The sequence below is a fragment of the Neofelis nebulosa genome, chromosome 7 (assembly GCF_028018385.1).
Source record: "Neofelis nebulosa isolate mNeoNeb1 chromosome 7, mNeoNeb1.pri, whole genome shotgun sequence".
NCBI lineage: Eukaryota > Metazoa > Chordata > Mammalia > Carnivora > Felidae > Neofelis > Neofelis nebulosa.
The window spans coordinates 28339893-28352626 of NC_080788.1; the positions used below are offsets into that span (position 1 = coordinate 28339893).

General features: G+C 35.5%; 1 protein-coding gene across 4 annotated transcripts in view; it reads right to left on the reverse strand.

Annotated features, from left to right (window-relative positions):
* Positions 1 to 12734, reverse strand: part of HERC2 (HECT and RLD domain containing E3 ubiquitin protein ligase 2) — a 270781-nt gene that overhangs the window by 83181 nt on the left and 174866 nt on the right. For all 4 annotated transcript variants that reach the window (XM_058736915.1, XM_058736914.1, XM_058736917.1 and 1 more), the window contains 3 exons: positions 9579 to 9687; positions 9325 to 9464; positions 732 to 922 (listed from right to left, as the gene is read on the reverse strand). In XM_058736915.1, coding sequence (XP_058592898.1) covers positions 732 to 922; positions 9325 to 9464; positions 9579 to 9687 — 440 coding nt within the window. The remainder of the gene's footprint in view (positions 1 to 731; positions 923 to 9324; positions 9465 to 9578; positions 9688 to 12734) is intronic.

Here is a 12734-nt window from a genome sequence, read left to right on the forward strand (position 1 = left end):
TTCAGTGGCCTCTTTATACCCATCAAGGAGTGGACTATAAAAATACTAGAGTCAAGATAGGGGGGAAAAAAAAAAAAAAAAAAAACCCTTTTCTCCAAGACTGACCATGAGTTCAAAAGACGTACACCCACATGTGAGCGCAATCATGATAACATTCCAAAGAGCAACACATATTTGTTCAGATATATTAGAAAAAGTGCTCACCAGAAGCAGAATCTGAACTCATACATTTTATGTGGGAGAGTTAACAAAAACAACAGCAATTACCCCCTTCTATAAATTGGTCAGTTAGATAATATGTTACATATATTGCTTAAAATCTCTGACAATAGGGGCACCTGAGTGGCTCAGTCGGTTAAGCATCTCACTTTGACTCAGGTCATGCTCTCATAGTTCATGTATTTGGGCCCTACATCAGGCTCTGTGCTGACAGCCTGGAGCCTGTTTCAGATTCTGTGTCTCCCTCTTTCTGCCCCTCCCTGCTCATGCTTAGTCTCTGTCTCTCAAAAACAAATAAAAAATGGTAAAAGAAAAAAAATCTGACAATACATATTGGATGGTGTATTATTCATAGCTTTAAAAATAATTCTGAACTAAAATATAAAATCAGTACTGGCAGGTATCAACACAGTGTATGTAACTTAGCAGATTTTTCAAAGTTCATTTTGAAGTTTAAAATGGTAAAGCCATCTAAATGAAAGCATTTCTAGAAGTGCCACATGGCACACTACCTTTCCTTGTGAGCCAGAAGACTGCCAGCAGGGCTCACTGCCATCAATAAGACGAGAAGCCTGGTTCACAGAGGATGACACATTTAGGCTCTTTACCATCCGGGACCAGCTGTCCAGCAGCATTCCTGGCTGACTGCTGTGACAACGCTTCAGCTGTTTTCCAGCACGGCCACAAAATATTGCAGACTGTCCTATTTAATGGTGGTCAAACAGTGTTAAGATGTGTATGGAAGGACCTTCACAACCAAGAAATAAAGAATACTACACAGTGAGAAGTTCTTACTTCAAGAAAATAGTAAGTTTTCAACTTAAAAGGACGGAATACCTAAAATAGCTTCAAAAGCTTAGTCAGTGTATTTTATACCAATTTATGAAATGAAGTTTATATAATGCTATGGCTTATTCTACTTGACTGTCAAGTAACAACAGAGTGACATATTTCCAGATGAAAGAATACATAGAAGCTGGGGGAGAGAGGGAGTTCAGCAACAGTTCTAACAAAAGCCATTCTGATTAAAAATGCTGTTACAAATGCAAAGCAAAACCAAACCTGTAAAGAGTCTCTACATCCATGAATGGCAAATCTGGAAATTCATCTATTCCCGCCCCCCCACATTGAGGACAACTAGAAAAGGCAGATAAAACATTTAAAGATGAAAAAATCTTAAAAGTATCCGAAATAACAAGATGGTAAAGAATTATGGGACCAGAATCTAAGAAAAGCTGAGATGAAAAGAGATGTCCAGATGAGCAACACCATGGATCAGAAGCTACTTGTCCCTGATCATAATTGTCAGTAAGGAGAGCCTCCAAAAAAACCACACTACTTTGGACAGCCTTGGGCAGGGGAGAGATGGGGACCAAGAACTGGAGTCCAGAGCCCACCAGGAAAGAAGAAGATAGCCACAGAAAAACCCACACTTTGGGTTGGGATCTCAACAGGAAAAATCCCAAGAGGAAGAGTGAACTGTGCAGTGCTGTTTATTTTATTAAAGTTCAGCATGAAATCATCTCAGTCGCTGAAACCGGCCTGAGGTGAGCTCAGATAGTTACTTACCCCAATTACCTGGAAGACCAACCCTCTTTCCCCTCAGTCTCTGGAGAATGATAATATCTTGGGCCTCAAAATGATTCAAGAAACAATTTTTTTTAATATAATGTCCAGTACATAATGGCATATGAGGAGACTAGACTAAGACATGACTAAAAAAACTATCAGAAATAACAGACAATAAAAACAGACCCACAGAGTCTCTAGATATTGGAGTTATAAGACAGTTTTTAAAATAACCATACTTACTTATGTCTGAAAAGATAAGAACAGTGAATATTTCAGCAGAGAATTGAAAATTATATTAAAAAACAGAAAAATTAAAGTTGTTAGGGGCACCTGGGTGGCTCAGTCAGTTGAGTGGCCAACTCTTGATTTTGGCTCAGGTCATGATTTCATGAGTCTGTGAGTTCATGCCCCACATTGGGCTCTGTACTGACAGCAAGAAGCCTGCTTGGGATCCTCTGTCTCCCTCTTTCTGCCCCTCCCCCACTAGTACGCGCGCTCTCACTCTCAAAAATAAACATTAAAAAAAATTATTAAATGTAGTAATTGAAATTAAGAACTCAATGAATAGGTTTACTAGCACAAGAGACTCAGGTGAAAAGAGAATTACTAAACAATATCTAGAAAGAAGTCCTGAGGAGCAAAAGCTTAGAAAACATAAAAGAGCAGGTGAAAGAGAATAGAAAGAAGCTCTGACACTGGTGAAATAGGAATCCCAAAAACAGAAGAGACAATAGGACACAGACAATATTTGAAGATATTACTGACTGAAAAATCTCTAGAACTGACAAAAGATATCAAGCTAGAGATTTAAAAAGCCCTGCTTTGAAAGTTGCTGAGGAAGATCTTAAGTGTTCTTACCCTCACCACACACACACACAAAAGTAATTATGTGAAGTGATGGATTTGTCAACTAACCAACTAACCCCACTGTGGTAATCATTTTGCAATATATACATGTACCAAATCGTCACACTGTACATCTTAAACTTACACAATGTTATATGTCAATTTATTTCCTAAATACAGCTAAGGGGAAAAAAAAAGAAAATAAAAATAAAGAATCCTGCTAACCCCAAAGAATATAAATAAAAAGAAATACATTTCTATGGGCATATAAAATATGTGCAATGGCACAAAAACAGACACTCAGATCAGTGGAACAGAATAGAGAACCCAAAAATGGATCCACAAACGTATGGCCAACTGATCTTTGACAAAGCAGGAAAGAATATCCAATGGAATAAAGACAGTCTCTTCAGCAACTGGTGCTGGGAAAACTGGACAGCAACATGCAGAAGAATGAACCTGAACCACTTTCTTACACCATACACAAAAATAAACTCAAAATGGATGAAAGACCTAAATGTAAGACAGAAAGCCATCAAAATCCTCGAGGAGAAAGCACGCAAAAACCTCTCTGACCTTGGCCGCAACAACTTCTTACTCAACAAGTCTCCAGAGACAAGGGAAACAAAAGCAAAAATGAACTATTGGGACCTTATCAAAATAAAAAGCTTCTGCACAGCAAAGGAAACAATCAGCAAAACTAAAAGGCAACTGACAATGGGAGAAGATATTTGCAAACAACGTATCAGATAAAGGGTTAGTATCCAAAATCTATAAAAGAACTTACCAAACTCAACACCCAGAAAACAATCCAGTGAAGAAATGGGCAAAAGGCATGAATAGACACTTCTCCAAAGAAGACATCCAGATGGTCAAATGACACATGAAAAAATGCTCAACATCACTCATCATCAGGGAAATACAAATCAAAACCACAATGAGATACCACCTCACACCTGTCAGAATGGCTAACATTAACAACTCAGGCAACAACAGATGTTGGCAAGGATGTGGAGAAGGAGGATCTCTTTTGCACTGCTGGTGGGAATGCAAACTGGTGCAGCCACTCTGGGAAACAGTACGGAGGTTCCTCAAAAAATTAAAAATAGAACTACCCTACAACCCAGCAATTGCACTACTAGGTATTTATCCAAGGGATAGAGGTATGCTATTTCAAAGGGGCACATGCACCCCAATATTTATAGCAGCACTATCAACAATAGCCAAAGTATGGAAAGAGCCCAAATGACCAACGATGGATAAATGGATAAAGAAGATGTGGTATATATATATATATATATATATATATATATATATATACATACATACATACAATGGAGCATTACTTGGCAATCAAAAATAATGAAATCTTGCCATCTGCAACTACGTGGATGGAACTAGAGGGTATTATGCTAAGCAAAATTAGTTAGAGAAAGACAAATATCATATGACTTCACTCATATGAGGACTTTAAGACACAGGACAGATGAACACAAGGGAAGGGAAGCAAAAATAATATAAAAATAGGGAGGGGGATAAAACATAAGAAACTCTTAAATATGGAGAACAAACAGAGGGTTACTAGAGAGGCTGTGGGAGGGGTGATGGGCTAAATGGGTAAGGGGCATTAAAGAATCTACTCCTGAAATCATTGCTGCACTACATGCTAATTAACTTGGATGAAAATTCAAAAAATTTAAAAAATTAAAAAAATTTTTAAAATTTGTGCAAGATAAAAACAAAAAAGTAACTCAAAAACAGACGAAGAGGAAATACAAAGATGATCCGCTTTAATAGAAGTGACTTCAAGAAATAATATAAACCAAATTACAAAGGAAAAGCATTTTTTAATTATTTTTTATTTTTTTGATATTTATTTATTTTGAGAAAGAGAGAAAGAGGGAGACAGATAATGAGCATGGGAGGGGCAGAGAGAGAGAGGGAGACACAGAATACGAAGCAGGCTCCAGGCTCTGAGCTGTCAGCACAGAGCCTGAGGCAGGGCTCAAACTCACAAACCATGAGATCATGACCTGAGCCAAAGTCAGACGCTTAACCGACTGAGCCACCCAGGCACCCCAAAGGAATAGTATTTTTTTTTTAGGAATAGTATTTTTAAAGGAAATTCTTCAAAAAATGTGTTTCTAAAATGAAGGAGAAATAAGATATTTTCAGAAACACAAAAAAGTAATTCATTAGCATTACAGAAGGAGACCCATTAAGGAAAATTAAGGGCTATTCCTAAGGTGGAAGAATAATGACAGATAAAAAGGCAAGATATAGAGAAGAATAGAGGGGGTCCTGGGTGGCTCAGTTAGTTGGGTGTCTGGCTGTTCATCTCTGCTCAGGTCATGATCTCACAGTTCATGGGATCGAGCTCCATGTTGGGCTCTGTGCTGGCAGTGCGGAGACTGCTTAGGATTCTCTCTCTCCCTTTGCCTCTCCCCTACTCACGCACACATGCGTGCTCTCTCTTTCTCAAAATAAATACTTAAAAAAAATTTGTTAATGTTAAGTATGTGAAAAAATCTAAATAAATAATGGCTATATACAATACCAATAATATGTCTTATATGGTTGAAAATGTGTGTAAAATTGTAAAAAAAAATAAAAACATGATAATTTAAATCAAAATAAGAGTAAATAAAGTTAAAGGGAAGTAAGATCTCTGCATTGCTTAGAAGAGAGTAAAAATACTAAATAATAATTAGATTTTGATAAGTCAAAGATGAATGTTTTACTATCTTAATGACTTATACTAAAAATTTGTATAACATACACACTACTCATATAATATATAAATATACACTAAAATGTATGTAACTTCTAAGCCACTAAGGGGGGGGGGGGGCTTTGGTGTTAAATAATAAAAAACATTATCAGACCAAACACAGATGGAATGCAGAAAGGGGAACAGAGTACAGGAGGGACAAATAAAAACCACTGAGAATTTGATCACTTTAAATAAAAATACATCATAAACTGCCTTGTAAATACCTAAAGGATCCAAATAATCATATTCGAATTTTAAAAAACTACTTACAACTTATAAGAAATATATTGAAAATATAAGAATACAGAAAGACTGAGGGTAAAAGGCTAAAAAAGATACACTAAGCAAACACTAACTTTACCACAGAACTGCAGGAGACATTCTTTTAGGCACACATTAAACATTTATAAAATCCAATCATATACTAAGTCATATGATTACATGCAAGTTTCAGAAAATGTCAAAGATCAATCAGAATACACACTCTGAATGCAATGCAGAAACAAGTAAAAATGTTGATGTGTTTGAAAATTTAAAAACCAATGAATACAAAAAAATAATCCTAATGGAATTTTAAAAATACTACTACTACACAGCAGTATTGCAGAAAACAGCTTAAGCCTTGCTTAAAGATAAATTTAAATTTTTAAGTTCATATATTAAAAAAGACAGAGTGAGAAATGAGATAAGCATTAACCTCAAGATGGGGGGGGGGGGGGAATCAATCTAAATCCTAATTCCATAGGAAAAAGAAAGAAAAAGATATGAAAAACAACAAACCAAGCCAAAATTTGTCTCTCTGAAAAAACTTTAAAAAAAGAAGAGAGAGAGAGAGAGAGAGAGAGAGAGAATAATTAAATTGACAAACCCACAGCAGGCTGAATAAGAAAAAAGTATTCTAAGTTAGCCTTGAAAAGGAGATAACTCTACATTTTACAAATCTACTACAAAAAGATAAGAAAATAATAAAAGTTAGAATTAGACAATTTCCTCAACATGATAAAGGCTATTTATGAAAAACCCACAGCTAACATTATGCTCAATGTTAACACACTGAAAGCTTTCCCCCTAAGATCAGGAGTAGGAAAAGGATGCCCAACTTTGCCACTTCCATTCAACTTAGTACTGGAAGAACTAGCCAAAGCAGGAAAAAGAAATATAAGGCATTCAAATCAGAAAGGAAGAAGTAAAATGATCTTGGTGCATAGATACTATGCCTACATGTAGAAAAAAATTTTTTAAAAACACCAAAAAAAAAAAAAAAAAAAACTGTAGGAGACAATAAATAAATTCAGCAAAGATGCTGGATACTAACTCAACACACAAAATGTGTTGAAAGTGTAGTGTATATTTCTATATACTAACAAAAAATATTCCAAAAAGGAAATTAAGAATTCCATTTAATATGGCATAAAAATACTTAGGAATAAATTTAATCAAGAAGGCACAGACTTGCAAACTGAAATATCACAAAATATTGCTGAAAGAAAAAAATGATGAAAGAAGGTCTAGTAAATAAATGGAAAAGATATCCTTCATTCATATATTGGAAGACTTAATATGATTAAAATGACAATTCTGCCCAAAGCAATAAGGAAATTCAATGCAATTCCTATACAAATAATGCTTATAAAAACAGAAATATTCATCCCCAAATTCATATTGAATTTTAAGGGATACCAAATAGTCAAAACAATCTTGAAAAAGAACAACTTTGGAGGATTCACACTTCCCAATTTCAAAAACTTACTACAAAGTTACCATCATCACAATGTATGGTTTGCTACTGGCATAAGGATAAGCAAATAAACAATAAAACAGAACTGGGAGCCCAAAAATAAACTCTCACATCTATGTTCAATTGATTTTCAAAAAGGGTACCAAGACCATTCAATGGTGAAAAGATAGTCTTTTCAACAGTGTCAGGAAACTGGACTGCACACATGTGCAGTGAATGAAACTGAACTCTTACACTATACCATGTACAAAAATTAACTCAAAATGGATCAAAACCTAAGTTTAAGAGCTAAAACTATATAACCTATTAGAAAGAAAAATAGGTATTAATCTTCATTCATGACTTTGGATTTATTGACACCGAAAACAAATATGACACCAAATACACAGACAACTAAAGAAATAATAGATATCGGGGCGCCTGGGTGGCGCAGTCGGTTAAGCGTCCGACTTCAGCCAGGTCACAATCTCGCGGTCCGTGAGTTCGAGCCCGGCGTCGGGCTCTGGGCTGATGGCTCGGAGCCTGGAGCCTGTTTCCAATTCTGTGTCTCCCTCTCTCTGCCCCTCCCCCGTTCATGCTCTGTCTCTCTCTGTCCCAAAAATAAATAAAAAACGTTGAAAAAAAAAAAAGAAATAATAGATAAAATGGATTTCATTAACATTAAAAACTTATGTATCACAGAAGACTATCAAGAAAGTGAAAAGACAACCCAAAGAAGGAGATGAAATATTTGCAAATCACCTATCTCCTAGAGTTTGATGTGTAGAATATTTTAAGAATTTCTATAACTCAGCATCAAAAGTTTAAAAAGGGGTAAAACACAAAAAATAAATAAACATTAAAAAAATTAAAAAGGGGCGTCTGGGTGGCTCAGCCAGTTAAGCATCCGACTTCGGCTCAGGTCATGATCTCACAGTTCATGAGTTTGAGTCCCGCCTCAGGCTCTGTGCTGACAACTCAGAGCCTGCTTTGGAATCTGTCTCCCTCTCTGTTCATCTCCCATTTGCACTCTGTCTTTCTCTCTCAAAAATAAAAATTTAAAAAAAAATGTTTTTTAATGCACAAAGGACTTAAATAGATATATTCCAAAAAAGATATACAAATGGCCAAAATGACAAGGAAAGAGGCTCAATGTCATTTGTCATTAGGGAAACTTAAATCAAAATCAGATGGCTGTAATTAAAAAATAATAATAATAATAAATAACAAATGTTGGTAAGGACATGGAGAAATTAGAACCCTTATATATTACTAGTGGGAATATAAAATGGTGCAGCCAATTTTGGCATTTTCACAAAAAGTTAAAGAACTACCATATGACCCTGCAATTCCACTACCAATTTAAAAAACAAGGACTCAAACAGATTTGTACACCAATATTCACAGTAACATTATTCACAACAGCTGAAAGGCAGAAACAACCCAAATGTTCATTAATGGATGAATGTATAAACAACATGTAGTATGTACGTACAATGACATATTATTCAGCTATAAAAAGAAGTATCCACATGCTACAACATGGATAAACATTGGAAAAATAATCCTAAGTAAAATAAGCCAGACACAAAAAGGCAAATTTTGGTTCCACATATATGAGGTACATGTTGTAATCAAATTTATGGAGACAGAAAGCAGATTTAAGGTTGCCAGGGGCTGGGGGAGAGGAGAATGGAGAATTATTGCTTAATGGTACAGAGTTTCTTTTTGGAGCAGTGAAAAAGTTTCGGAAATAAATAGTGGTGATGGTTGTACAACATTCTCTGAACTGTTACACTTCAAAGTGATTAATATGGCAAATTTTATGTTGCATTCTGCCACAACAAAAAATTATAATAAAAGATACACAAATAAAAAGTCTCACTCTCCATCTATCCAATTCCACACCCCATCGAATAAAACACTTCTTAGTTTCTTAAGATCTTTTTAATGTTCTTTATGAAAATACAAGCAAAGAAATCCTGTTATTCAATTCTCACAGTGCCTCACTACTTGAAAAAAAAAAAAAAGATAGCAAGTTACCAAGTGTGTAAGATCATCTTTCCTGTTTTACTGTGTGCACTATGCAGTGCTCACCATATAAACATGACCTTTAAAGAGTAAACTAAATACATATGTGTGCACAATGATTTCATTAATAATATTTTATTAAAAAAAAACAACCATTCTATCATACCTGGTTCATTTATTCTGCCAAATGTATGCCTGGTGTTGTGTTTTCTGGTTTTAAAACATGTTTCACAAAAATCAAAGTCATCACAGTTTCTGCATTTGAATCTTGATCCATTGATAGGAAACATCTGACAGCCATCACACCTATTTTTTAAAAAACCATTGAGTTGATAAGAAAAAGATAAGGCCGTTTATTAAATTTAATTACAAAGAAAAACATTCCCCCAAAACAAATCTAGTGATATAAAAATAACTCACGTAACCCCAGGATGAACACTAGGCACCAACTCCATTTCTGATAACAGCCCAGTCCAGTGAGACTGCTGAGGGAAGTCGACAATGACATCTTTTCCATTTGCACTGAATGCTAGGACACAATAGAAATTGCTGAAACATCTCAGTCACCAATAAAAACCTAAAATTAAAATTAAAACTATACCTAACTACTCATGTGATAATTACATTATAGTTATTTATGTTTTACCAAGAGTATTTCTCTTTTAGAGAGACATACTAAGATACTTATGGACGAACTAACACATGGTGTCAATAAGGGATTAGCTTTAAAATAACCAAGGGCGGGTATCATGGATGAAACAACTTTGACCAGGGGCTGACAACTGTTGAAGCCAAGTGATGGGCACATGGAGGCTCATTACACTATATTCTCTACTCGTATATGTTTGAAATTTTCCACAATATGGTTACTTTGTTTTTAATTACATCAAGTCAAAAACTCCATTTAGTATCTTAGGAAATAAAACTAATAATAATGTTAAGAGATCTCTTGACCTTGGGTGAGAGCACTCTGCTACAAAACATTAATATCTGAACCAAGTTCTTATTTTCAAAATTTATCATGAGGGGCACCTGGGTGACTTAGCCAGTTAAGCGTCCCAACTTTGGCTCAGGTCATGATCTCACAGTTTGTGAGTTAGAGCCCCTCATCAGGCTCTGTGCTGACAGCTCAGAGCATGGAGCCTGCTTCTGATTCTGTCTGTCTCTGTCTGTCTGTCTGTCTCTCTCTCTCTCTCTGCTCCTTGCCCACTCACATTCTGTCTCTCTCTCAAAAATAAACATTAAAATTATATGATTTCATTCATATGTGGAATTTAAGAAACAAAACAGATGAGCATAAGGGAAGGGAAGCAAAAATAAGATAAAAACAGAAAGGAGGCAAGTCATAAGAGACTCTTAAATACAGAGAACAAACTGAGGGTTGCTGGAGAGGTACTGGGTGGGGAGGATGCAGTAAATGGGTGATGGGCATTAAGGTACTTGTTGCCATGAGCAATGAGTGTTATATGTAAGTGATGAATCACTAAATTCTACTACTAAAATCATTATTACATTATTATGTTAGAATTTGAATTTCAATAAAATTTTAAAAAATAATAATAAATTTTAAAAAAGAAGCACAAGAATAGACACTCAGATCAGTGGAACAGAATAGAGAACCCAGAAATGGACCCACAAACGTATGGCCAACTGATCTTTGACAAAGCAGGAAAAAAGACAGTCTCTTCAGCAACTGGTGCTGGGAAAACTGGACAGCAACACGCAGAAGAATGAACCTGGACCACTTTCCTACACCATACACAAAAATAAACCCAAAATGGATGAAAGACCTAAACGTAAGACAGAAAGCCATCAAAATCCTCGAGGAGAAAGCACGCCAAAAACCTCTCTGACCTTGGCCGCAACAACTTCTTACTCAACAAGTCTCCGGACACAAGGGAAACAAAAGCAAAAATGAACTATTGGGAGTCTATTGGGAACTATTGGGAACTATTTCGATGAATCAAAATAAAAAGCTTCTGCACAGCAAAGGAAACAATCAGCAAAACTAAAAGGCAACTGACAATGGGAGAAGATATTTGCAAACAACGTATCAGATAAAAGGTTAGTATCCAAAATCTATAAAAGAACTTACCAAACTCAACACCCAGAAAACAATCCAGTGAAGAAATGGGCAAAAGGCATGAATAGACACTTCTCCAATGAAGACATCAGATGGCCACATGACACATGAAAAAATGCTCAACATCACTCATCATCAGGGAAATACAAATCAAAACCACAATGAGATACCACCTCACACCTGTCAGAATGGCTAACATTAACAATTCAGGCAACAACAGATATTGGCAAGGATGCGGAGAAGGAGGATCTCTTTTGCACTGCTGGTGGGAATGCAAACTGGTGCAGACACTCTGGGAAACAGTATGGAGGTTCCTCAAAAAATTAAAAATAGAACTACCTTACAACCCAGCAATTGTACTACTAGGTATTCATCCAAGGGATAAAGGTATGCTGTTTCAAAGGGGCGCATGCACCCCAATATTTATAGCAGCACTATCAACAACAGCCAAAGTATGGAAAGACCCCAAATGACCAACAATGGATAAGATGTGGTATATATATACAATGGAGCATTACTTGGCAATCAAAAATAATGAAATCTTGCCATCTGCAACTACGTGGATGGAACTAGAGGGTATTATGCTAAGCAAAATAGTCAGAGAAAGACAAATATCATATGACCTCACTCATATGAGGACTTTAAGACACAGAACAGATGAACACAAGGGAAGGGAAGCAAAAATAATACAAAAACAGGGAGGGGGACAAAAACATAAGAGACTCTTAAATATGGAGAACAGAGGGTTATTGGAAGGATTGTGGGGGGGTGATGGGCTAAATGGGTAAGGGGCATTAAGGAATCTACTCCTGAAATCATTGCTGCACTACATGCTAACTAACTTCGATGTAAATTTAAAAAATAAATTAAATTTAAAAAGAAGTACAGACCTCCACTTACAAAATAAAAAAGTTACAGAGATGAAACATAGGGAATATAGTCAGTAATACTGTAATAACATTGTATGGTGACAGATAGTAACTACATTCATTGTGATGAGCACTGTATAATATAATGAATTGTTGAATCACTATGTTGTGCACCTGAAACTAATATAACATCATATGTCAAATATGCTGTAATAATAAAAACTTACGTTAACAAAATAAATCTGTTTTGATTCATAAAGCTTTTAAGAACCTGTTAACTGAAGAAAAATGTTAAACTAAAGTAAAATGTTAAATAAACCATTTGTTCTCATGTAACCTGAGACATTCTAACACTCCCATGCACTAGACAAGCACCACCATTATGGCCATTTCTAATCTAAGGTATTTGACAGTGAGTATTATAGAAGGTTCAAACAAAACAAAACAGGATCTCTTTATGCCATTAAAAGAGTTTAAAGATAAAATAAAACCACATGCATTTTTAATTACTTCTCATGTAATTGTTCAAATGGACATAGTATACCTTTTAAAGTACACTGATTAGTTTGAAATCTCTATAATATCACATTTAAACATAAACTGAAAAGAATTTTGTATTTCCAG